A 27,704-nucleotide genomic window follows, 5' to 3' on the forward strand; every position below is an offset into this window, starting at 1 on the left:
AAGACAGGCTTAAGATACAGAAGGATATTGACAGACTTGAACATTGGATGCTATCTAACAAAACGAAATTCAATGATGAAAAAAGTAAGGATCTACATTTAGGCAAGAAAAACCAAATGTACAAGCATGGTATAGGTGGTATCTTGCTCAATAGTTATAACTGTGAGGGATCTCAAGAGTCCTAGTGGACAATCACTTAAACATGAGCCAGCAGTGTGCTGCTGCAGCTGCCAAAAAAGTCAACACAGTGCTAAGCTGCATTAACAGAGGGATAGAATCAAGATCACGTAAGGCCACACTTGGAATACTGCATCCAGTTTTGGTCACCATAATATAAAAAAGGGTACAGAGAAGAGAAACAAAGATGATCAGGAACTGAAAGCTAAAACATATAAAGAGCTGTTGCTGGAATTGGGTATATCTAGTTTAATGAAGAGAAGGACTAGGGGTGACATGATAGCAGTGTTCCAATATCTCAGGGGTCATGCTATTCTCCAAAGCACGTGAAGGCAAGACAAGAAGCAATGGTTGGAAACTAATCAGAGAGAAGCAACTTAGAACTGAGGAGAAATTTCCTGACAGTTAGACAATTAATCAATGGAACAACCTGCCTCCAGAAATTGTGAATGCTTCAACACTGGAAGTTTTAAAGAAGAGATTGGATTACCATTTGTTTGAAATGGTATAGGATTTCCTACCTGAGCAGGGGGCTGGACTGGAAGACCTCCAAGGTCCCTTCCAAATCATCATCATCATCATCATCTCCTTATATCAATTCAAGTACTACATTCTGTTTACTTGTCTGTTTTTTAATTGAATATCTTGATCTCTCTCTTCCTTTACATACATTTACTCTTCATATATTTGATTAGTGAATTGATCCTCATTCATTTGCTCTGTATGACTGATCATACACTTTTGTATTCAATCCACATTCATTTGGTACCCATTCCATTCCTAATTCTATCACTTCTTGTTTGATATATTTTTTTATGTAACCCATTCTTGTTACATGAAATGTATTTTTATGTTTTTCTTCATTTACCCAATTTTAACTTCTGTAAATGGGCATTTTATGTACAACCATTATATTTCTTTCAACAGATATTCATATATTTCAACTAAATTCATTTTGACTATTACCATTTGACCAGCATTTTCACACAAATACTTTCATGGCATTTTTGTATCCATTTCCTCATATTTAATTATTTTCTACCAAGGTGCGCAAATTATTTATCTAATATAATTTTATTATTTACAATGGTGCTTAAAATTTTGTGAAACTTTTTGAATTTTCAATATTTATGCATAAATAAGTTCAATAAATAAATAAATAAATATGTAACCTAAAGCACAATCTGTTTTCCACAAAAGTCCTATAACTAAATAAAAATTTGTTTATAGAAGACTTAATGTGAATCAAAAACATTATTCATTTCTTTACTGAAGAAAATGTTCTTTAATTGTTTATTAACAAGGCTTGCAAGATTAAATATTCATTTTTTAAACTCACACTGGGTTTATAATGATAATTTGAAGAAAGGTTTTATAGGTGCACATAGACTATTTCATATCATAATACATATAGCTTTAAATAGCTATATGTCTGTCAAGTATCATCTGCATTGAATAGGTTCATGACCTTGTATGAAAATCATAATATTATAATGATTTCCTTTAGCAATAACACAATTTGTTGTACAATCTTAAATTTTGATAAGTACTCATTAAAGCCTGATTAATTTTGGGATGTTCTGTCTATTTAATAGTATGATCCTTTCTGGAAATGTATTTCAAGATGTTGTTAAACAATTTATGGAATTCTCTTTTTAGGGTTAGGGTTAGAGAGAGTGTATACGATAAATGAATAAATGAAATTTAATCTGCAAGTTCACCTAATTTCAGTTTTGAATGTATGTATGTGAGAACTTCAAACACATTGGTTGTGGAGGGCTACATGATGTTCAGATTTGGCTTTAAATTTGAATATGTCCAACTATTAATTGAATGCATTCATATTTCAGATAGTAGAAGGGAATGGAATTTTTCATAGACTTATTGAAAAACTGTAATTTTCTGCTTTGTTCTGTGATATATGCATGGACTGATAATTTGCTGATATGTTAGCATTGGTAGCAAAGTGTATTGTCAGGTCACACTGAGTAAATATGTTATATACTAGCAATATTAAATTTGCATGTTAAATGCGGTTACTCTGTGATTTATGATCACAGTTGGGAATGGAATCTCGGTCATTGAGCACAGTAATTGTTAAGTGAAATACTCACATGACCACCTTGCTTAACAACTGCAATCCTGGTTTTCTCAGTTGTAGCCACTAAGATTCAAGATTGGTATATGGAAGGGCACTCCCGCTCCAAGCTGGGGAAGCTCAGCTCAGATCTTTATACTCTAAGCTTTGTTCTTTAGCCCACACAGGAGTTCACTTCCCACTGTGTACAGAAAGGAATTCCTGAACTAGGATGAACAAATGAAGCTTAGATCTTCAGTACCAAAGCTTTGTTTCTTCAGTCCAGTGCAGCAATTCCCTTTCGTGCATGGAAGGCAGTTGTTGTTGGTAGCTGCGAAGTCGTGTCCGAGCCATCGCGACCCTATGGACAATGTTCCTCCAGGCCTTCCTGTCCTCTACCATCTGCTGGAGTCCATTTAAGCTCACGCCTACTGCTTCAGTGACTCCATCAAGCCACCTCATTCTCTGTCGTCCCCTTCTTCTCTTGCCCTCAATCTTTCCCAGCATTAGACTTTTCTCCAGTGAGTCCTTCCTTCTCATTAGGTGGCCAAAGTATTTGAGTTTTAGCTTCAGAATCTGGTCTTCTAAAGAGCAGTCAGGGTTGATCTCCTCTAGGACTGACCGGTTTGATCGCCTTGCAGTCCAAGGGACTCGCAGGAGTCTTCTCCAGCACCATAGTTCAAAGGCCTCAATTCTTTGGCGCTCAGCCTTTCTTATGGTCCAGCTTTCATTGCCATACATTGCAACTGGGAAGACCATATCCTTGACTATATGCACTTTTGTTGACAGGGTGATGTTAGTGTGCTGTCTAGATTTGCCATGGCTTTCCTCCCCAGGAGCAAGCGTCTTTTAATTTCTTGGCTACAGTCCCCATCTTCAGAATTCCAGAATGCCGACTGGTGGCCCCCAGGGGGAGAGCGTTCTCTGTGGGTGCACCGGACTTATGGAACCATCTTCCGGTAGAGCTCCGGATGGCGCCCGACCTCCGCTCCTTCCGGCGCGACCTTAAAACTCATCTCTTTAAGGAAGCGGGCCTGGCCTGATGGGACGGGGTGGGTTTGTTATTATGACTTTAATTTTAAATTTGTACTATGGGCATTGTTTAATCATGTTTTAATAATTTTAACTTTTGTATCTGTCTTTTACGTATTGCCCTGTTAACCGCCCTGAGTCTCTTGAGAGAAGGGCGGTATATAAATTAAATAAATAATAATAATAATAATAATCTGCAGTGATCTTGGAGCCCAGGAAAATAAAATCTGTCACTACCTCCATTTCTTCCCCATCTATTTGCCAGGAATTGAGAGGGCTGGATGGAAGGCAGTACCAAAGCTCAGATCCTGAATCTTAATGACTACAACTAAAGAAGCCAGGATTGTAATAATTGAGCAAAGTGGTAAAATAAAGTAGGATCTGCAGTAAAGATCCAGACTTTGTTTCTGCAGCCTGATAAAGAATTTTCCTCCTGTACTTAGAGGGTAGGGGAAATGCTTTGGTAGGCAGCATCAGCTTACAGCCTTCTCTGCTGGTTTCCCTGTTGATTATCTGGGAAACTTCTCATGAATTCTGGACTTCTAGAGAAAGAAATAAAGGACTGAAGATGGTTGCACAAAAAATGAAGTCATTGACCAATAGACCAACTCTTTAGTAATTTCTCTCCAAATAATAAGACTTGAGATATCCTAAAGTGCTACAGATAACTGTTTACTCAAGGTAGCAGTCTCCAGCAAGTTTAAAGATCTGGGGCACAAGGGAGTAGGCATGTTGCACAAACTGCAGTAGCTGCCTTTGAAAGAACATTAAGTTCATATACTTCATTTTCTGATCATTTTTAGAAATAGTTTGTTAACTGTTTTTTATCTATTAGAAACCTTTGGATCAAGCTTTATTGCAGTTGGTGAATTTGTTTCAATTGTTTTCCAAAATAAAGTTTTAGCCACTAGTTTAAAAACTTACAAAAATATTTTGGAAAAAATAGCAAAATTAAAAATTTGATTTTAGAAATTAAAACAGATTAAGACTCTAAATGAATTTTAAATAAGATTTTGGAATTAATTATAAAGGATTCTTCTCATGGAAAAATTCCTTTGAGTTGAATAAAAACATACGGTAATTAGACATTAGAGAATACTAAGGATTACAATTAAGGGAGTATACATAAACTTGAACTATGGACTCAAAACTTAATTTTAACAGTGTCAACAGAGACATCTGTCTATCAAGTGGCTATGTGTAAAAGAGGTTATGGAAAAGGAACAAGTTCTACTTGATAAGATCAAGATTGAGTTGAAAGTGAATTTATAAATTTTATTTATTTTTATTTTAATTCCATTTATATCCCGCCCTTCTCCGAAGACTCAGGGCGGCTTACAAGCAGCCTTCATTCTATGTATATGCCTGCTTATTAGGGCTTTCACACACCCCCAAGCGGCATTATTACAAAGTCAGCTTATTGCCCCCAACAATCTGGGTCCTCATTTTACCTACCTCGGAAGGATGGAAGGCTGAGTCAACCTTGAGCCTGGTGGGACTCGAACCTGCACTAATTGCAGGCAGCTGGTGTTACTTAAGGAGGCATTAGCCCACTGCTCCACCAAGGCTCTAAATGACAGCTATAAGAATTTCCTGCAAAAAAGATTACACTGCACATATAGAAGAAACTGGTGATGTTTTAATAATTAAAAGGGATATGCAAACAATAAACCAAGAGAGTTACCTGGATAATTTTCCTGTATTAAATTTACAAAAGAATCTTGTTAACTTTTTGAAGAATCTTGTGAAAAAGGATAAAGCAAAAATTAAAAGAAATCAAGTTCTGAATGGATTAAGGATTAAGATTGTTAGAAGTAAAAAGGAAGGAATATAAAGTTGATTTATTTCATCAAGGTTAAAATAGATATGTTGTTATTTCTTGTAACCCTTGAAAGAATGTTAATGATATCGACTGAAATGACTATCTTTATGGATTTGTTTATAGGTAAAAGAGATATGGGAAGAAAGGATAATTGTTTGTATTTTAAAAGGAGATGATATATTATTAAAATTGTTTATACTTGTCATGAAGACGGGAATTCATACACAGACACACCCACACACCCACAAACGTTCTTTACTATATTTTTTCTCTTGTTTCTGGAAGAGATAATCCAGGAAGAATAAATTTTCTCTTTTTTTATATAATTGGGAGAAATTGCACTAATTTCTACTTCTGTGGGTTCAGCTATATGTAAAAATAAAGAAAACAGTGATGTTGGGGCATTCCAATTTTTAGAAGATGTACAAAATATTAGTGTGTTAAAAGCACTTTTTAGAACGGGTTCCCAACTGGGTGCGAGATGATATTTCAAAGGGTGCAAAAACTTGGGTTTTCAAAATTATAGTGTATATGCATAATTCGTTGCCATTATTTTGAACATTTTGTAAGGGGTGCAAGAATATATCAGAAGTGTTCTAGGGGTGCGGGGTATAGAAAAGGTTTGGAACCACTGTTTTAGAGAAAAGTATTGAATACTTTTTTTCAGAGATTTTGCTTTTTGTCTTTCAGCGTCTCTCTTGAAAGGTCTAAAACATGCTAATATTGTGCTGCTTCATGATATCATCCATACAAAGGAGACACTGACACTGGTATTTGAGTTTGTGGTAAGTTTTTACAATTTTTTTTGCATTCTATAACCTAAGCTAGGACAGTTAGACACAAAATGGCCACCATTAGATAAAAGAAATCTGTATAACTTGCATAGTAGTCCAATGCTGCTGATGTTTGGAGTATAAGACTGAATGGCTGTACGTACCGGCAAGCCAGGATACTCAGAACATCCCATCCCTTAACATCGGGGACAAGTTACTACCCCCTGTTGATAGGGCCCGCAACCTGGGTGTCCTCCTAGACTCGCAGCTCTCCCTGGAAGATCACATAGGAGCTGTGACCAAGGGGGCCTTCTCCCAGGTTCGACTAGTTCGCCAACTACGGCCTTATCTGGACCTGGATGCCTTACGTACAGTCACCCATGCCCTTGTGACCTCTCGCCTAGACTACTGTAACGCTCTCTACATGGGGCTGCCCTTGAGATCCACTCGGAAGCTTCAACTGGTGCAAAGTGCAGCGGCACGGACACTCTTGGGAGCCTCCCGATACTCCCATATCACACCTCTCCTCCGTGCGCTGCACTGGCTTCCGGTTGCCTTCCGTGTGAAGTTCAAGGTGCTAACAATGACATACAGAGCCCTACATGGCATGGGTCCGGACTACCTACGGGAGCACCTTCTGCCAATGTCAGCACCCCACCGTCCTGTGCGCTCCCACAGAGAGGGCCTCCTCAGATTGCCACCGCTCAAGGAATGTCGGCTGGTGGCCCCCAGGGGGAGGGCATTCTCAGTGGGTGCGCCAGCCCTCTGGAACTGCTTGCCAACCGAAATCCGGATGGCCCCCGACCTCCGCACCTTCCGGCGCGACTTAAAAACTTACCTGTTCCAGCAGTCCGGCCTGGCCTGATAACTCTAATTGGGGTCCCAGTTTGTTTCTACTATTGTTTTTCACTATTGTTCAATCTGTATACCTACCTTACTCTGTACACCGCCCTGAGTCCCTCGGGAGAAGGGCGGTTTATAAAAATAAATAAATAAACAAACAAACAAACAAATAAATAAATAAATAAATAAATAAATAATATAAAGCAGAGCCTCCAACCGTTTGGGCACCAAGGACCAATTCTGTGGAGAAGAGTTTTCCGTGGACCAGAGGGGGCGTTGTTTCATGTGCTGCCTGCATCCAGCAGATTGGGCTTCGCTTGTTTGCTCAGCCCGGTTGTTAGTATGCCACGGACTGGTGCCAGTCCACGGACTGGGGGCTAGAGACACCTGATATAAAGGATATTTCATACTTAAAATACTGTGATAATCATTTCAGATGTTGTCGTAAGTAATACCTGCTTCATTTAATGAGTAGTAACCATTAGTAAAAATCTATAATATAATGTTCTCTAAATGCTTATATATTTATTTACCATATGGCTGGTCACAGAATTAAAAGCACTTCATATTTACAAGTTAGAACAGTCACTGGAAAAGAGCCTAATGCTGGGAAAGATTGAGGGCAATAGAAGAACGGGAGGACAGAGAATGAGGTGGCTGGATGGAGTCACTGAAGCAGTAGGCGTGAGCTTAAATGGACTCCAGCAGATGGTAGAGGACAGGAAGGCCTGGAGGAACGTTGTCCATAGGGTCGCGATGGGTCGGACACGACTTCGCAGCTAACAACAATTTTATTCTGCCCTGTAAACCGCCCTGAGTCCTTCGGGAATAGGGCGGTATAGAAAAATAAATAAATAAATAAATAAACAAACAAACAAACAAACTTCGTCCATGACTGTATAAAGAACTGTTGCTGGAATTGGGTGTGTCTAGTTTAATAAAGAGAAGGATGAGGGGTGACATGATAGCAGTGTTCCAATATATCAGGGGCTGCCACAAAGAAGAGGGAGTCAAGCTATTCTCCAAAGCACCCGAAGGCAGGACAGGATGCAATGGATGGAAACTAACCAAAGAGAGAAGCAACCTAGAACTAAGGAGAAACTTCCTGACCATTAGAACAATTAATCAGTGGAACAACCTGCCTCCAGAAACTGTGAATGTTCTAACACTTGAAGTTTTAAGAAGAGATTGGACAGCCATTTGTCTGAAATGGTATAGAGATACCTGCCTGAGCAGAAGGTGGGACTAAATGACCTCCAAGGTCCCTTCCAACTTTTGTTATTGTTGTTGTTATTATTATTATTATTATTATTGATCATCACACAGTCAGATGTTCAGACTGGATTTGGCATTTTTGTCTACCTATCAAGTCCTTACCAAGAACCTGGGATAGGCAGATGTGGATGTTTGATGGTATTATAGATATCATCGCAGGACGGAAGCAGTTCCAAGTAAGGCCGCCTTTTGCAATTGACTAATGGCAAATTTGTCAGTGCCAATGGTGTTCAAGTGGTGCTCCAGTTGTTTTGGGATTGCACTCATGGTATTTCCTCCATTAAGTTTGGACTTTAAGATCATCTTTACTCTCTTGATGTATTCAACTCTAATCTTTTTCTTGACTTCAGTGTGCTTGATGTTGTCAGCTTGAAGGATACCCAAGTATTTGTAGTAATCTTTCTCATCCAGACTCTTAATGTTATTTTTTTTATTTAAAAAGTTTTACAATACATTTTGACTTTAATCCCCCCCACCCCTATCCAACCCTCCCTATCCCTCTCCCCCACTCCCTCCCCCCCCCGACTTCCCAGAGCTAAATACAGGGCATAAAATCAAAAAACAAACATAAACACCCCTATGTTATCAACAATAAACTATAAATTCTATCTCTCTCTAGCTCATATAAAATGAATACAAACAATATTAACATTACAAATAAAATAGAGGGGAAAAAAGAGGAAAACAAAAAAGAGCTTTACTCAAAATAAATTTTCTTAATCCCAGTCCTTATTCATATTAATTTCAAAAAAAAGAAAAAAGAAAAGAAAACAAAAAACAAAAAAACTTTCACCTGCTATTTGCATTCTCCCACCTTTCTCTAATTTTCAAACAAATTCTCAGTTACACGCCAAAAGCGCCTATCTCTGTTAATCTTAATAATCTCCAACCAAATGTTATTAATGTTATTTTTGTGGGGCACCTTGATTCCTTCAGTTTTTAATATTTTTCCTTGTTTGAGAGTGGGTGTGGCACATTTGTCCAAGCCAAACTCCATTGCAATATCTTGGCTATATAGATGGACAGTGTTCAGCAGCGATTCTATTTCAGATGATGTTTTTCCATACAGCTTCAGATCATCCATGTAAAGGAGGTGGGATAGTCTGGCAGATGTTTTTGATGTTTGATAGCCATGTCCTGAGTTATTCAGTATTGTTGACAGAGGAAACAGTGCAATAACAAAATAGTAGTGGTGATAATTAAATATTCCTCTCTTGATATTAACCTCTCCCAGTCTTTCACCGTTGACCTGCAACTGTATCTTCCATTGCGCCATCGATCTTTGCACAAATTTTCTGATGTTTCTACTGACTTCTGTTATTTCTAGGCACTTGATTATCCAGTCATGTGGCAGAGAGTCAAATGCCTTTTTGTAGTCAATCCATTCCACATTCAGGTTGGTCTTCCTTTTCTTGCAGTTTTCCAAGATCATTTTGTCTATTAGGACTTGATCTTTTGTTCCTCTGCTATTGGGGCGGTTTCCTTTCTGCTCGGGTGGAAAGAGATTGTTTTCAACTACCGTATTTTCCGGCATATAAGACGACTGGGCGTATAAGACGACCCCCTACATTTCCTGTTAAATTATAGGGTTTGGGCTATACTCGCCGTATAAGACTACCCCTCTTCCAACGCACACCAAATAAAAATTAAAAAACATCAGATTTGATTTTAATATGGTAATTTTAATTCAAATGCTTATGACATGCAGGTACTTAGTAGGAAAACTGTCACTTATAAACATAAGGCTGTTTGTCATCAAACATGTAAACATAAAACAGTGCAAGTGGATTAAACTTTAATAAATAATAATAATAATAATAATAATAATAATAAGAAGAAGAAGAAGAAGAAGAAGTTGGAAGGGACCTTGGAGGTCATCTAGTCCAACCCCCTGCTAGGGCAGGAAACCCTATACCATTTCAGACAAATGGCTGTCCAGTCTCTTCTTAACAACTTCCAGTGTTGGAGCATTCACCACTTCTGGAGGCAGGTTGTTCCACTGATTAATTGTTCTAACTGTCAGGAAGTTTCTCCTTAGTTCTAGGTTGCTTCTCTCCTTGACTAGTTTCCATCCATTGCTTCTTGTCCTGCTTTCAGGTGCTTTGGAGAATAGCTTGGCTCCCTCTTCTTTGTGGCAGCCCCTGAGATATTGGATCACTGCTATCATGTCACCCCTCACTCTTCTCTTCGTTAAACTACACATACCCAATTCCAGCAACCGTCTCCTATTTTTCTAATTCACTTTTTCACTTTTCCTAATTCACTCTAAAGCTTTCCCTGCGCAGAGCCTTAAGTAACACCAGCTGCCTGCAATTAGTGCAGGTTCTCATCCCACCAGGCTCAAGGTTGAGTCAGCCTTCCATCCTTCCGAGGTAGGTAAAATGAGGACTCAGATTGTTGGGAGCAATAAGCTGACTTTGTAATAATGCTGCTGGAGGGTGGTGGTGAAAGCTCTAATAAGCAGGCATATACATAGAATGAAGGCTATTGCTAAGCACATTGATTTGTGCTTTAAATTGTAAGCCGCCCTGAGTCTTCGGAGAAAGGCGGGATATAAATGGGATAAAAAAAAAAGACCAAATGGGAGACCTGTTCCAGGTTTTCCAGCCAGCCCGCCCAGTTCCTGAGTCAAATGTGTCCTTAGAGCTAAGCAGCTGCTCTGGCTGCGGCATTCCCCACCTGTCTTTCAAGTTGGGATAGACTACAGCTGCTCTTCAACTTTAGAAGGAAAGATGCCCAGACCCCAGCCTGTAAAAAATCACAGACTGCAGCTTCTTCTACAATTGGTCCCGCTTTCCCTGTGCAGACTAAATGGGAGATCCGCTCCAGGTTTTCCAGCCAGCCCTGTCCCTAAAGTTTCAATACCCAGCGTATAAGACGACCCTTGACTTTTGAGAAGATTTTCATGGGTTAAAAAGTCATCTTATATGCCAGAAACTACGGTAGATTCTGTTGTACTGCATCAGCTACCACACCAGTTAGCAATTTGAAAGTTGTTGGTAAGCTGGCAATTGGCCTGTAGTTGCCTGGTGTTGCCCCTTTTGCTGGATTTTTTATTATTAGGTAGGTTTTCTCAGTTGTTAGCTACTTTTCAATTTCTCCTCCTTGTAGTATATTGGCAATGCTTGGCAATGAGTGGGTATATAACAGATGCTTCAACCAAAACCCATGCAGTTCATGTTCACCTGGTGCTGACCAATTCTTAGATCTTCCTTGCTTTTTTTTCTACCATTTTTGTTGTTATTACTAGTTTTTTCATTTCAACTTCTGTTTTATTTGCATCCACCTCTTTTAACCAAGCCGCATCCTTGTTGTATTTCTTTGTGTTATCCCATATCTGCTTCTAGAACTGCACTGTTTCTTCCTTGTCTGGTACTGACTGCTTCATTGCAGTTTCTCCATTGATGGATTGGTAGAAACGTTTCTAGTTAGATTGAAATTGGAAGTTCTGCTTATAATTTGCAATTCGAGCTTCGTATCTACTGATTTTCCTGGCTATAGCTATTATTTGCTGCTTTGTTATTTCCAGTGTTTCCTTGATCTTCCTTGTTTCTAAGTGGTATTTCTTTTTTTTTTATTGAAAAGTTTTAAAATACAATTTTCCTTTAAGAATCCCCCCTTCCCCCTCCCTCCTCCCCCCCCTACCTCCCCCCCTCCCCCCCTCCCCCCCCGACTTCCCAGAGCTAAATACAAGGTATATATATATAAAGCAATCATAAACAATCATATACTAACAACTATAAACTCTAAAATCCATCACTCTCTAGCTTATATAGGATAAAACAAGCCTTAGTAATATTAAATATGTATAAAAAGAAACTAAAATAAGAAAAGAAAAAAAAACGAAAGAAGACTTATTCAAATGCTACATAAAACTTCTTAACCCTATACTTGTTCTGGATAAACTCAATCCATTTTCTCCATTCCATAATATAGCGTTCTTGCGAATGATCTTTCAAATAGGCCGAAATCTTCGCCATCTCTGCCAGGTCGGAAACCTTTAAAGTCCACTCTTCTATGGTCGGCAGTTCCTCTTTCTTCCAATATTGGCCTATCAAAAATCTTGCTGCCGTAATTAAGTTCAACATCAACTTGGTGTCCACAACTGTAGCGTCTGCAATTATTCCCAACAAAAAAAGTTGCGGACAAAACTTTATCCTCTGTTTAAAAATCTTCTGCATATTCCACTAGACTTTTATCCAAAAAGCCTTAACCTTCTTACATGTCCACCATATGTGAAAATATGTTGCATCTTCATCACCGCACCTCCAACATTTAGGCTGATAATTCGGATACATACTTGCAAGCTTTTTAGGATCTAAATGCCATCTATAAAACATTTTGTAAAAGTTCTCTCTTAGATTTTGAGCTTGAGTAAATTTTACGTTCCTCACCCAAATCTTTTCCCACGTGTCCATTGTGATAACTTCCTGGATGTTTTGGGCCCATTTTATCATACAATCCTTAACAAGCTCTGTTTCTGAGTCAATCTCTATCAATGCAAGATATATCCGTTTGATATGTGCTGGTCCCTGATTTCTAATTTGCTTTATCAAATTTTCATCAGTCATTGTAAATCCATTTTTCTGGTCTTCTTTCCACCTGGCCCGTAACTGAGTATATTGAAACCAATTTTGAACAACCTTCTCTTCTCGCAAGAGGCTATATGATTTCAAACACCAAACATTTCTTTCCAAACAGGATCTCCTTGTACGTAGTCACATCATGTTTGAAGCCAGCATGTATATTTTCTATTGCGTGTTTTGGAATTGCCCACAATGGTATCTTGCAACTTAACTTATGTCTATACTTCTTCCAAACTCTCAGCAATGCCTGTCTTAAAATATGCACCCTAAACACGTTGTCTACCTTCTTATCATACAACAAATATGCATGCCAGCCAAACAACAAATCATGGCCCTCAAGATTTAATAACCTCCCTTGCGTCAAATTAATCCAGTCACTTATTCCTACTAATGCAGCAGCTTCATAATATAATTTAAAATTAGGCAATTTAAGGCCACCTCTCTCACGAGTATCCTGCATAATCTTAAGTTTAACTCGTGGCTTTTTCCCTGCCCACACAAATTTATTGATACCTCGCTGCCATTCCTCCAAATTAGAATCTTTCTTAAGAATCGGTATCATTTGAAATAAAAATAAAAATTTAGGCAGGACATTCATTTTTACTGCTGCAATCCGTCCCAACAAAGACAATTGCAATTTTTCCCATCTCTCCAATTCTTTTTGAATTTCCCCCCATAGTTTTTCATAATTATTTTTATATAGCTTTGTATTAGAGGGCGACAAAATCACCCCCAAATATTTAACCCTTTTAACAATCTCAAATCCAGTTAATCCTTCTAAGAGAGCCTTTTGCGAAACTGTCATATTTCTGGCCAAAATTTTGGTTTTCTGTGTATTAACTTTAAATCCAGAAACCTTCCCATATTGTGTTATTATCTCCATCAGGTCCACAACAGAGTTCTCTGGCTGGGTCACTGTAACAACCAGATCGTCTGCGAATGCTCTCAATCTGTAGTCCTGATCTCCAATTTGAATCCCCTTAATTTTTTCCGAATTCCGAATTTTAACCAATAATATCTCTAATGTTAACACAAATAACAAGGGCGATAACGGACACCCTTGCCTTGTGCCCTTCTCAATATTACATGCTTCTGTCAAGCTATTATTAACTATAATTCGGGCAGTTTGTTTTTGATTAATGCCCTAATCGGTTGTAAAAATTTTTCCCCAAAATCCATTTTGTCTAAAACTTTCAACAAAAATTTCCAATTCAATTGATCAAAAGCTTTTTCAGCATCTAAAAAAATTAGCACCGCAGCGATCTGGTTGTTCCTTTCCAAAAACTCTAACACATCAACTATATGCCTCACATTATTTTTCATTTGCCTACCACTAATAAACCCCGTTTGATCCCCATGAATCACCTGTTGCAGAACCCTCATCAGTCTATTAGCCAAAACCTTAGCAAATATCTTGTAATCTGTATTTAAAAGCGATATCGGTCTATAATTTTTAACTTGAGTAGCATCTTTGTCTTCCTTCGGAATCAAAGAAATAAAAGCTGTTCTCCAAGACGGTGGCACCTTTCCCCCCCCTCTGGATTGTCTGGAACAGTTCCTTTAACGGTTTTATCATCTCTAATTGCAAATTTTTGTAATAGGCCGCAGTCAAGCCATCCGTACCTGGTGCTTTATCCACCTTCAATTCCTTAATTGCTGTGAAAATTTCTTCTTCTGTAATCAGTTGATTAATCCCCTCTTTTTGTACTTGCGTAAGAACCGGGATGCTAGCATTCTCCAAATATATATCAATATCTTTTTCATTAATTTCTTCTTTAGCATATAATTTCGAATAGAAATCCACAAAAGCATCCTTAATAAGGTTCTGTTGAAACACAACCCTTCCTTTATACTCAATCTTATCTATATTAGAAGCCCTTTGTTTTTTCCTCAATCTATAAGCTAACCATCTGCCTGGTTTATTAGCGTTGCAAAAAGTATTATGCCTAGCAAACCGCAGATTGGTCGCCACTTGATCAGCCATTAATTTATCAAATTGTCCTCTTAACAGTCTAATAGCCTCCTTGGTCTTCACATCCTCTGAGTTCAAAATCAAAGCCTTTTCTTTTTCCTTTATTTCATTCTCCAGTTCTTTCCTTCTAGTTTCCACTGCACGTCTATGTTTATTATTCATATATATCAACACCCCTCTCATATAGGCCTTGCTAGCATCCCAAACCATATCCATAGAGGTACCCTTATTCATGTTAATCTCAAAAAAATCCTTCATCCGCTGTTTGCATTCTTCCACATTTCTCTGATTTCTAAACAAATTCTCATTTACGCGCCACGAGCGCCTATCTCTTTTCTCCTTATCAATCTCTAACCAAACTGGACTGTGATCAGAGATAGTTCTTGCACAAATCTTCACCTTTTTAGTCCTCAAAAAAAAATAATTAGTCAGCAAAATAAAATCAATCCTCGAAAAAGATTGATGTCTATCAGAATAAAAAGTATAATCCTTCTCCTGCAAATGTCTCTCACGCCAAATATCTCGCAATTCCAGGTCATCCTTCATTTCAAAAAAAGATTTAGGCAATCTAGCATGACTTGGAATGCGCTTGAAAACTCCAGCCTTGTCCAACTGTACATCCAAAACACCATTCCAGTCCCCCATAAAAATAAAAGATTTATAATCCAACTGGGTAAGCTTTGTGTGAAGTAAACTAAAAAAGTCATCTTGTTGTTGATTAGGTGCATATAATCCAACTAAAAGCGTCTTTTTACCTTCTAACAGCAGCTCAATCATAACATATCTTCCATGCTTATCTGCTTCAATTAAGTCTGCTGTTAAGGCACCTTTAACATAAACAACCACTCCATTTTTCTTGTTCTCTGCAGAAGCAACAAATTGCGTACCCAACCTCGAGTTCGATAAATACTTTTGATCCAAAACTCTAATATGCGTTTCTTGCAAACATATAACATCTATCTTAAATTGTTTTAAATATTGAAAAACTTTCTTCCTCTTCTGTGGTGAATTTAGTCCATTAACGTTCCAGGTTAAGAATTTAGTTGCCATGCATATCCTCCCAAAGCTCTTGGAGCACAGCTTTGATAGGACTATCTTCTTTAGGCCGTGCTCCTCCCACTGCTTGGCTATGAGTACGTTGTGAAGATTCTGAAGACTTTTGCTGGTCTTGTTCTTTTATTTTCTTTGCTCGTTTTAAAGCAGCACGCGTTACCCTTTGCTCTCTAGGATCATCCAAAGAAGTTACAGCTTGATCTCCTCCAGCACCATTTTCCTCTGTTTCATCCTCTTGATGTTCTCCTTCTCCAGATCCCTTTGCAGCTTCCAGAAGTGTTAATGGGGTTGCTTTTAAAACATTATTGTAGAAATCACGCGCTTGCTTCACAGTAATCAGCCGATACCTTTTACCTTCATGCATCACCATCAGCCCGTCTGGAATCTCCCATCTGAACCTTATATCTCGTTGCTTGAGCTCTTGCACAAGAAATGTAAAGTCCTTCCTTCTCCTTAAAATCTTTGGAGGGATTTCTTTTAAAACCAAGACTTCTTGATCAGCAATCACAACTTTAGCATCATAGGCAGCTTGTATAACTTCATCTCTAATTTCTCTTTTTGCAAAGTAAACCACCACATCTCTAGGCAACTTTCTCTGTCTGGCAATCCATGAATTCACACGGAACACTTTATCCATAGCTGCTCTTATTTCAGATGCTGGTTGGTTCAATACCACTTCGAGAGCCTCAGAAACCAGCTGCTTTAAATCTTCCTTAATATTCTCTTTTAAACCTCTGATTCTAACAGCAAACTGCATCTGGTAATATTGGGCAAGGCTTAACTCCCTTTCCATTTTGTCTCTTAAATTTTCATTCTCCCGTACTTTTACTTCTAATATTGCATTCTTTTGGGTCAAATCATCCACTTTTTCATCTAAATCTTCCACACATTCCGCCACTTTATGCACTGAAGACAAAATGTCTACCTTCATCACGCTGAACTTCTGTTCCATCCTCTCTTCCATTCTCTCCTCCAGTTTCTCCAATTTCTCCTCCATCTAGTGGTATTTCTTGATTAGGTATTCTTTGGTCTTCTTGTTCTTCAGCTTCTTTTCTTTCTGTCTTAGCTTGCTTGCTTGCATGTGATCTTAACTTGCTGATCTTATTTTCTAGTCTAACTTCCATTTTTTTGGTGCACTGTTCTTTTGTTTTTCTTCTTTGTTGATTTTGTACCCCAGGTATTCAGTTATAACTGCAGCTGCAACTGTACATTAGTTAGTTTGTTTCTTGCAGTGAATTGGTGCTTATACTTGATATTGCAGTATTTGCATCTTTTAATGCTTGTGCTAGCTGTTTGTTTGGAATAAGCTTCAATACAGGCACCCTTATTCTGTTGTTTTTGTGCTGTTCTGGATGCTCAGTTATTCTTTGTTTCAATTCTTTTATTTCTTTAGAGGGCTTTGTTCTTCCTGAGGAAGAGGTGCCTGGTTTCCAAATGAGAACACTTGTATATCTCTGCTGGATTCCTTACTGCCAACTCCCCCTGGCTTGCTTCTACATTCTGAATTACTTCTGTCAAAGCTTTGATTTCTTAGCCCTGGGTAAACCTTTGCAGTTCATCCAATTCTGTTTCTGTGAATACTTTATTTCGTATTATAAATCGTGATTGATCTGCTAGTCTCTGTTCTGTTATTTCTGATTCTGAATGTTCTTTCCAGAACTGGTGCATTCGTTTTAGATATCCTCTTCTTGTTGGACTTGATCTGTAATAACAGATCATTATTTCTTTGTTTTCAATCACTGTGTATTTGCGATGGGTAAACATCTTTTCTTCCACTAGTTCTGCAGCTGCTGGCCCTGGTTGTTCAGCCAACAGTCCTGGGTCCTGTAACCCATTTTTCACCAGATATCTAGGAACTCCAACATCTAGTGCAGACCATGTTAACCCAGCCTATATCCGAGCCAGTACGGCATTCTGAAATTGACGTCTCACCATATTTTTTATGGGAGAGACACTCTTTGTCTGACTCCTCTGGTGAGACCTGTCCAGTATGGTTGAACTTCTGGCATAGCTCTCATCTTCCTCAGAGTACACAAGCCCCACAACCATGTCAAGGTAGTGCCTCACTGGGTGATGATGATGATGATGATTGGAAATGGGCTGGCCACATAGCAAGAAGTACTGATGGCAGGTGGATCAAGGTGGTCATAGAATGGATCCCACCTGATAAAAAGCATCACAATAAGACCGATCAACGGCATCAGCAAGTATTGTGGGCCCAGTTGGGTTAAAGGAAGCTTAGGACAGTATTGGTTGGAAACATGCAGAAGAGGCCTTCATCCTTCAGTGGATAAACAATGGCTAAAATGATGAAGATGATTATCTCAGTAACTGATACTTGAATGTTATGTTTGTATTAATAAGAAATTAAAAGAGAACATAGGCAGTTGGGCTCTCCATTATGATTTTTTTAATTTTGAAAACTAGTTTGCAATATTCATGAAAAAATACAATTTCTCTCTCTCTCTCTCTCTCTCTCTCTCTCTCTCTCTCTCTCTCTCTCTCTCTCTCTCTCTCTCTCTCTCTGTGTGTGTGTGTGTGTGTGTATGATTCACAAATCAAGTTAAAACTTTACTCTTGCTTCAGCGATGAAGAAGATGCTTGCTTTACCATTAAAAACCTCTTTCCTTCACCCTTTTTTATTTTTTCTCTTAGTGAATGTAAATATGTCATTTAAATATTCAAGTAATTGAAATTAAATATATTTTTAAGTTAATAGCTCTTTGTTAAATGTACTAGTCAGAGATAACACATATAGAGATCTGTTCATGATAGATAGTCTATTCATTTTTCCTTTGTCTTGTAACAATAAGAAGGAAAGAGAATGAAATATGGCTTGATGGTCTAATCTTCCTGTGAATGCTGCTGCTATTTTTTCTGTCCTCTGAGACTGAAATGTTAAATTCCAAAAGTCAGTATCACTGTATTAACATCATAATTATGGTAGTGTGCCAGTTTTATGCACTTCTAGAGAACTGCAGCAATATAAGTCAGTGGCATTGTATTGATAATTTTCATCTCAGATATGGGGTAATCACATCTATTACTGAGAAATGTGCATACCGTACTTTAGGATTGTAGCAGGACTTGCATGGCAAGCTTTGATGAATTTCTTTTATAAAGCATTTTGGGGTAAGGTACACCTTTATGTCTAGAACAGCATAACTCTTGACATTCAGACTTTCCTTAACTTCTTTACGTAGCAATACCATTGTAGTACTAAAAGTTACTCAGTCTAACCAGTGGTAGTGCTTAGGATGCTTGTGTAATTTCCCCTCCCCCCTCTATTTATGTTTGCATGTATTTTGGTTTACTATGAGGTACTGAGCGGAGTTAGGAATTGGAACAGCATAGAAACTGAAGTAAGTAAGTAAACAAATAATAAAAGTAACTTAAGAAAGACTTGCTTTATACTGGATCCTGCTATAGCTATATTAGAGCAAGCAATTTTATGTGACAGTTCTGCGTAGCTGAAGGATTTGGTAGAAGTATAATGCAAACAGATGGCTCGCTTTCCATGCATTTATCAATGTCACTCTTTGATGGATGAGAATGCCATTCTCTTATTGTCCATGAAATGACAAAAATTCAGATAAAAGAATGATCTCCTTGTCTGAATTTGATTCTGTTGTCTGGCTGTTTATAGGGAGATGGATATCTCTTCGTCCCTGAAATATGAGGATCTTTAAATAGATATATATCTTTATTATAGGATATTACTTAGACAATAGTATTTCTAAATCTTTCATACCAGAAAACATTAAAAAAAATAAACAAATAGCCATTCATATCATGGGTCTGCAGATTTAATTTATGTTATTAGGCAAACCATTTTAACAGCTCCACATTTTAAGAACAGAAGTGATCTTGAGTGAGTCAATTTGTGCTGGCTGGATCAGACTTCTCTTCTAAATGAAAGATTGATGAAAGATTGTTGATTCTTTAACCTTAGCCATGATTAATTTGGAAAAAAATTGTTTCTATTTAGCAATGTTGTATGTAAATAAAATTGTACCAATAACATTTAAAAAAAAAATCAAACAGATTTTTTTTCTGATCTAAGACTGAATGTAGGACCATATAAGAAGTAAATTATCTAAGTATCCTTGGGTTTCATGAAACAAATTATCTAGGTAACCTTGGGTTTCATTATGGAATGCAGATATAAGAAATACCTTAGTGTTTCATACTTCTGCAATTAATAGCAGACCTCTATTGCTTATCATAATCAGTTAATTTAAAAGCATGTTAATCCTATTTGTTCTGAATATAATATGAAATGACAGAAATGGTATTTTTTATTAAATGCCAGACCAAGGCTTTGGTAATAATGTCCTGAACATTTCTTGACATTAAAGCCAGGAAAAAATAGCATAACATATCAATAAAAGGCATGATATTTTCCATCTAGAACAACTTAAACTGTGTCGAAACTTTATTCATGACATTTTTGTAGCTTCATTTTTGAACAAAAAAAATCACATTCTATAACTTTATTGCATGATGAATTTTTTCAGTTCCTATTCAAGTTACTAAGAAAACTTCAGTGAGGTCTTCCCCAATGGGGAACATTGATTGCCCCCTTCCAATGTTTTGATGCTGCAATTCCGAACATTTTCATGCAGTTGGAAACTTTGGAATTCTATTTTCTATATTTCTGCAAGAGTAACTCTGTGTAATGATTTCATTGCATTAAAGAAGTATTAGTTAAATTGTCTATATTAACAGTTATAAAGCCTTAATCTGTTCACTTTTTTTCTTTCTTCACTCCTCTGTCACTTAACCTGCATGCTGTTGTAAGCCTCAATTCTTTAATCTGTTTCCTGGATTACGTTCCCCCCCCTTTTTAAATAAAACTGTAAGGTTTGGTAGCTTCTATAAGAAAATGGAGATTATTTTTGTTGGCATGTAAATTTTCTTTTTATTTACTATATGTCAGCAATTACATGAAATATTTTTTTAAAAAATGGGGTTATCAAATTTTGGCTTGTATTGATAGAAAACACTAAATGTATATTTATTATAATGTTTTCTTTCTAAAAACATTGTAGGAAAAGAGCTGTCTTGGCTGTTTGCCAAGAATGAGAGAGTCTGGTAATATCTTTTAAGATAAATGAATTTTATTAGTTTTCTTATTTCTTTTATTATATGTATCTTTCTCTAAGAATATAAACAGCGACAAAAAGCAAGAAAAAGGAAAAGGGAACACAATACCAGTAAATAAATGAGGAATTTATTATGTGTCAGAGACTTTTTTCCCATTTTTTCCCATTTAAAATGCATCACTTAAAAACTAATAACTACTATTAAACTATGAACTAAAATATGTATTAGTAGCTAGAGCTAACAGCATATAAATTACGACTGAAATAAAAACTAATCAACTGAATTAATAGTGAGAATCTATTCTAATTGGAATATTCATTAAATTAGATATAATTCTATACAAAGAAACTAAGTGTGAATGAGGTACAAAGCCACACATTAAGTAATAAACTAGGAATGGTTTCAAGTTAGAACTGAATTCAATATCAGATTTACTTTGAAGTTATTGTGGACGTGGGAGTATACTTCTACAGCATTAACTATTTTAATGACTGGGGGAGCAGGAAGGGGCTGTGCAAGGATTTATAAACCAGCTAGTGTAGAATGTGCCAACTGACACAGCTTTGAATGTTTCAAAGCTTACTTATGCAGTTCTATTTTTGCATAAGCTCTAGCTGGCTTCCAATATGATTCCAGGTACAATTGAAGGTGCTGGTTAATATTTTTAAAGCTTTACATGGCCAGGTTACTTCTGGGACTATCTCTTGAGAGTTTTGGTCTGTTCCATCAGATCTGAAAGGGTGGGCATGTTTCAGGTCCCTTCTATCGAACAGTGCCATCTTGTGGGACTGAGGAATAATTAACTTTTCTGCTGCTGTGCTTATCCCATAAAAAAAAAACACTCTCTCCTGGAACTTGGATGACCCTAACTCTCTGGCCTGTTAAAAGTTGGCTTTCCCCCAAGCATTAGCAGCAGGATGTTACGGAAGGCCAATAAATTTATCTTGTTCTTGTTATAATTTAATTTTGATACACACACACACACACACACACACTCTCACAGAGGCACACACGCACACACATAAATGTAACTTGTTCTTGTTATAATTTAATTCTGCCATACATGTAAATGTGTGTGTATGTATGTATGCATGTATGTTTGTATGTATGTGTGTGTATATCTATCTATCTATCTATCTATCTATCTATCTATCTATCTATCTATCTATCTATCTATCTATCTATCTACCTACCTACCTACCTACCTATCTATCTATCTGAAGCTCAAGGCAGTGAGCACAACTAATACTCCTTCCTCCTATTTTTCCCACAACAATAAATCGTATGATATGGCTTGACTATTTTTACAGCAGCATTAAACTTGATGGAAAAGTTATTTTTCTTTCTGTGCCCAATCTGAACATTTAGTTGTAAATACCAAGTAGATTAAAATATATAAAATTACCTAAAAGATTCAAGCTATACCTACAGTACCAGACATGGATTACAGGTCATTTCAATAGCCACCTTGGCATTAATCCCTCCGGGATGGAGGATTTTGTGCGGCTGCCACCTGGTCATGGTTCCTTCAGGCATAAGATTTTATCCTCTGATGGAACATACCAAAACATAAAATACCTGGTGCTGATTTATGAAAAAGAAACAGTCTAGTGTGTAATGGCTGCCTTCTAACATTCAAATGGAAGGATGGCTATGTTAATGTATCCTATCGCTCTTGCCAGAATAAGGTAGGACACTGGCTTGAACTCTACAAAGGATGAATATCTGATTGCAAGAATGTACAAACCTTTGTTGAAATTTGAAACAAAACGGGAACAAATTAAAGAGTATGATGGAATGGGCTAAGAATTTTGGCTGCAATATAGTAGGAGTCAATGTACTAAAGGGACTGAAATTCAGATTGTGTTATAATTTGAGAGAATTTTTACAGGATGATGTGCTGCGACTATATGACATCGTAGACATGATTTAAATGTATAAAAGTAGTTTTAGTCAATATTGTGTCAATGTGGACATTTTACCATGTATGGAGGACTTGTGAAAAAAGAAAAAATGTAAATATTTTGTGTCTGTCTGTCTGTCTATCTATCTATCTATCTATCTATCTATCTATCTATCTATCTATCTATCTATCCATCCATCCATCCATATCATTAAAGGCATACAATAATCCAATAAAATAAGGCATGTATAAAAACAAATCATATATTTTTTAAACTTTTTATTAATTTTCTAATATTACAATTATATCTTTGAAAAGCAACGTGGTGTCTGGGTTACAATAGTTCCATTTCATGCAGATGTATGTTATTACAAATCTCCAATTATTACAGCCAATATTTCCTCTTTTTTCCTTTAAAACATATTGTCTCTTATCTAAACTAACATACTTCTTATTCTATCCATTAGTTATTTAGTAGTTTTCTTACATTTGTCAATAATTTTATATATTTTATTTATTTTAAAATTCCATCTACAGATCATCAATAACATAAATTTTCCTGGCTTTAATTTTGCATTAATATTTAAGTTAAACATTTGAAATTTATCATTTCCAAATTTCTGAATGACCCCACTTCCCTTTGTTACAATTCTCCCCGACACCTAGTATTCCAGATACACATCTTATCTATTTCATTTCCATATCAACAGATAAGTATAATATAATAGAATATTCTTATTTTCATTGTAATTTCCACATATTATAGATTCAATAACCAAGATTTCTCCCATTTTAGCATTTAGTACATCCTCTCTCTTCTTCTTTATGTCTGCTCTCTCGTATTTAGGCTTATAATTTTATTCTTATCTCTACATCCAAACATATTGATTATGTTTGTTTATTTATTTATTTATTTATTTATTTATTTATTTATTTTTATAAACTGCCCTTCTCCCGAGGGACTCGGGGCGGTGTACAGAGTAAGGTAGGTATACAGATTGAACAATAGTGAAAAACAATAGTAAAAACAAACTGGGACCCCAATTAGAGCTATCAGGCCAGGCCGGACTGCTGGAACAGGTAAGTTTTTAAGTCGCGCCGGAAGGTGTGGAGGTCGGGGGCCATCCGGATTTCGGTTGGCAAGCAGTTCCAGAGGGCTGGCGCACCCACTGAGAATGCCCTCCCCCTGGGGGCCACCAGCCGACATTCCTTGAGCGGTGGCACCCTGAGGAGGCCCTCTTTGTGGGAGCGCACAGGACGGTGGGGTGTTGACATTGGCAGAAGGTGCTCCCGTAGGTAGTCCGGACCCATGCCATGTAGGGCTTTGTATGTCATTGTTAGCACCTTGAATTTCACTTGGAAGGCAACCGGAAGCCAGTGCAGCTCACGGAGGAGAGGTGTGATATGGGAGTATCGGGAGGCCCCCAAAAGTGTCCGTGCCGCTGCACTTTGCACCAGTTGAAGCTTCCGAGTGGATCTCAAGGGCAGCCCCATGTAGAGAGCGTTACAGTAGTCTAGGCGAGAGGTCACAAGGGCATGGGTGACTGTACTTAAGGGATCCAGGTCCAGATAAGGTCGTAGTTGGCGCACCAGTCGAACCCAGGAGAAGGCCCCCTTGGTCACAGCTCCTATGTTACATCACTCTTAACATATATATGTCTTAATCACTTTTATTTAACCTTTATAAACAACTCAATATTTCAATTTAACTTGATATTCATACATATAAGTTTCAATTAGTCAACATTTTTCTTTATCTTCACATTATAACAATATCTCATATTCAAGATATGGATCCTATCTACTTAGATATATTCTATTTTAGGCCTCTTAGATATATGTCCACACTCCATTCTTCTTCAGTCTTATTCTGGCTTTTTTCCTTTGCCATGTCATTTCCTATGTCTTTGCTTCAGGATAATCAAAGAATTCTTGTATTATTGTATCATAGTGAGGTGACCATCCAGTCTCCATTTTTGGAGGATTGAGGGGTTTGGCAGAACTACCAAACCTTCTCATTATTTTGTCCTCTTGGCATAGTTGTCCTGGACTGTCTTATCTTTACTTCCACCTGTTTCTCATTTTGATCTTCAAATTCCTTCTGGTTTATGTAGCAAGTTTTCCCCTCCATCCATTTTGTCAGATTTTTTTCCCAAATTTTCTCTTATCTGTACTTGTTGGGTAGTTAAATCTTCTGTCAAAATATTTGATTGTTCAATTTCTTCTGTTGTATTCTGTACAGATAGTTTATTAGTTGTAGTCAGAGTTTGGGTTTGCTTATCTAAGACGCTTTCTAGTTTTTCCCCAAAAGCTCTTATTTCATCACCAGCTGTAAAAAGGAATTGGTAAGTTTGGCAAGTTATTTTCATCATAGCAGAAATTTCTTTTTGCATTTCTTCCATAGTAAAAGTCTGTTCCTGGTCTTCCATAGTAATGAGTTAAGTTGAAAACTTTTATAGTTCTTTTTTTCCCCCTCAGTGAATAAGAAACAGCTAAAACTCTCACAGCTGGTGTTCAAGGTTACTCTTATCTTGTTTTCTGAACTTTCAGTCAGGTCTCTTTTCTTTAAAATGACATATTGCACTTTCAGGCTTAGATGCAAGATGTCCCCCAAGTGTTTAGGAAATTCCTTTCAATTATTTCTTCTGTTTTAGGAGAGAAAAGCCAAACTTTCAAATAAAAATAGGAAGTAAAAAGTAGATAATCAAAAGCTTTTAATCCACAAGTATTAAAAAATAAAGTTCTAGTTGAGATCCAATTATTTTTTCAACTTTTTTTTTAAAAAAATCTCCCCTGTATATTCAATTGCCGCTGTTTATGGATGGAGGGCTAAAATCCCCCTTCCCTCTCCACAGGGGAAAAAATACTTTAGCAGCTTATTTAGATGGGAAAAAAGTTGGAATATAAGAGAGGTAGATCCCACCCAGTCTCTTCCACACTGCTTTAATGTTGTCTGATGGTAAGTGTGACTTCAGCTGTTTGCAGCCTAGTGACCAGTCATATTGTTATGGCAGGTCTTTCGTCCACCGGTTCGAAGGGAACGCAGGCACTGATAGGAGAGTTGCTGCACTCCCATGTTTCTGTGAAAGCCCCTTCTTGCTGGTCGCCTGTCCGGGTTGACTTTTCAGCCCTTTTAGGGCTCCCCAGTGATGCGAAGCTAGATGTGGAAGACGAGAGCCATCCTCCAAGCATCCATAGTGGCCATGTCGGCAAACCGGAAGTCAAAAAGAATCATATTTGCTGCCCTAAAGTACCCTGTGCTCTGCTTAGCAACTCACACGTTCCTTTAACAATTCATTGGGAAGACCAGGTTGTGTGTGTGTGTGTGTCTGTGTGTGGTTAAGTGACTCACCTAACTACTGTTGTGACATGCAACCATAATGGGCATGTTCCATTATGGTTCCATTATGGTTGTATCTTGAGGACATCCTGCCACAAGTTAGTTTGTAACTGTGTGAAATGACAAAAGTCTTTTTCTTTCTTTCTTGAATTGTATTCTTTTCCATATTTTTTCCCTTTTACTTTTTATATATTTTTGTTTTTATCTTTTAGTTATGTCAAAACTGTTAATAACAATAAATAAAAAATATTGCCTTTGGATTTTGTATGCAGAACTTTTACTTCATATTTATTTCTGTTTCATATTTAGTTCTCTTATTCTTTTTTCCATTGCCTCGTCTGCTTAAGAATGGTGACAATAGGGAAGTAGTTTAGTCAGTAGACTATCCAGAACATGATAAATGTATGTGCAATCTCTTTAGCAGAAAATAATGGTTTGTAGCAATCTTGCAGCCTCAGTGAAACAATCCAATCTGTCTGCCTCATGATGTCATTGCCAGAAGCCAAATAGTACTGTTTTTGTTTTAATGGGAGAGCTCTTTCATGTTGCTGGTTTGACATGATGGGAATGTAGTTGCAAATGCTTCCTGTTCATTCATAGGCCTCAGGCTTTCCATCCGTTTCATTTTAGATATGACAGCTGAAACCAATTAGGTAGAACTATGGAAAAGCTAAGTCACATACAGATTTATCATAGCTAAGGAAAGAGCTATGAGCATATTTCATTGGAAATATGTGTAAGAGATAAAGAAAGAATGCTGAAGAAGAAGGTCGTAGATATAAGTTTGAAAATTAACATTTGTTCCTGCAGTTCAAAATGATTACTATATAAATATAGACACCTGCATTTGTAGGTCTGTATGAATGTTAATCAGATCTGTAGCAGCAATAGAAACTCACAAGCCAGGTGGGCGCGGCTGAATGGGCGTGAACATCTGAGTACAGCCAGGTGGGCATGGCTAGGTCGGCATGGAGAACTAGGTACAGCCAGCTCAGCATAGAAAACTCAGGGCAGCTGGGTGGGGGTGACCATCTGCACAGAGCAACGTGAATATGACTGGCTGGGGGCCACCGGGTGCACGTGGCCAGGTGGGCGTAGAACAAATTGACCTGGGCAACTGGATGCAGGGCTAACTCGGTACCCCACCAGAAGAAAAATCACCCGGAGATGTGTCAGCAAATGGGAACTGGCAGAGTTTGCAAGGAAAGGAAAGGCGAGGGTGGATTTCCCAACGCCATTTGCAGAAATGCTCAGTTTTTTATTCTCCAGGCCCCCTGTTTCTGAGGAGAGGCCTGCAAGGAAAGGAAAGGAGAGAATGCATCATTGTAACATATTTTAATATCTCACTGTATAGTACTTCAATATATTTCTTCCATTTTCATTTGATCTCCTTTAAATTGCTTACTATTTGTCTTTTGGTGTTTCTTTTAGTCCTTTACGGTTATAACCTATTGCTTCTTGTGTCTTCCAACATCTCCCTGAAACTCTTTGTTATATTCCTTTTTGAAATTTTTGTCCTTTGGGCTTTGGCTTCTTGGCAGTTTCTATGGTTCTTCTGATAACCAGTTTGCTTCTTTTTTTTCCTCAGTAATCTGTTTTCACACACATCCTTAATTACTTATTTAACTTCATTCCATAATTCCCATGGTTCTTTATTAATGAGGGTCAGGACTTCAAAATGATTTCTAGTGTTCTCCTAGAAAATGGTGGGCATATGTTCAAGATCATATTGTGGAAGCTTGACT

General features: G+C 37.5%; 1 protein-coding gene across 2 annotated transcripts in view; it reads left to right on the plus strand.

Annotated features, from left to right (window-relative positions):
• CDK14 (cyclin dependent kinase 14) overlaps positions 1-27,704 on the plus strand; it is a 210,777-nt gene that overhangs the window by 88,727 nt on the left and 94,346 nt on the right. For both annotated transcript variants that reach the window (XM_083376252.1, XM_083376251.1), the window contains one exon: positions 5,799-5,893. In XM_083376252.1, coding sequence (XP_083232378.1) covers positions 5,799-5,893 — 95 coding nt within the window. The remainder of the gene's footprint in view (positions 1-5,798; positions 5,894-27,704) is intronic.

Source organism: Vipera ursinii (assembly GCF_947247035.1).
Source record: "Vipera ursinii genome assembly, chromosome: Z".
Classification (NCBI taxonomy): domain Eukaryota; kingdom Metazoa; phylum Chordata; class Lepidosauria; order Squamata; family Viperidae; genus Vipera; species Vipera ursinii.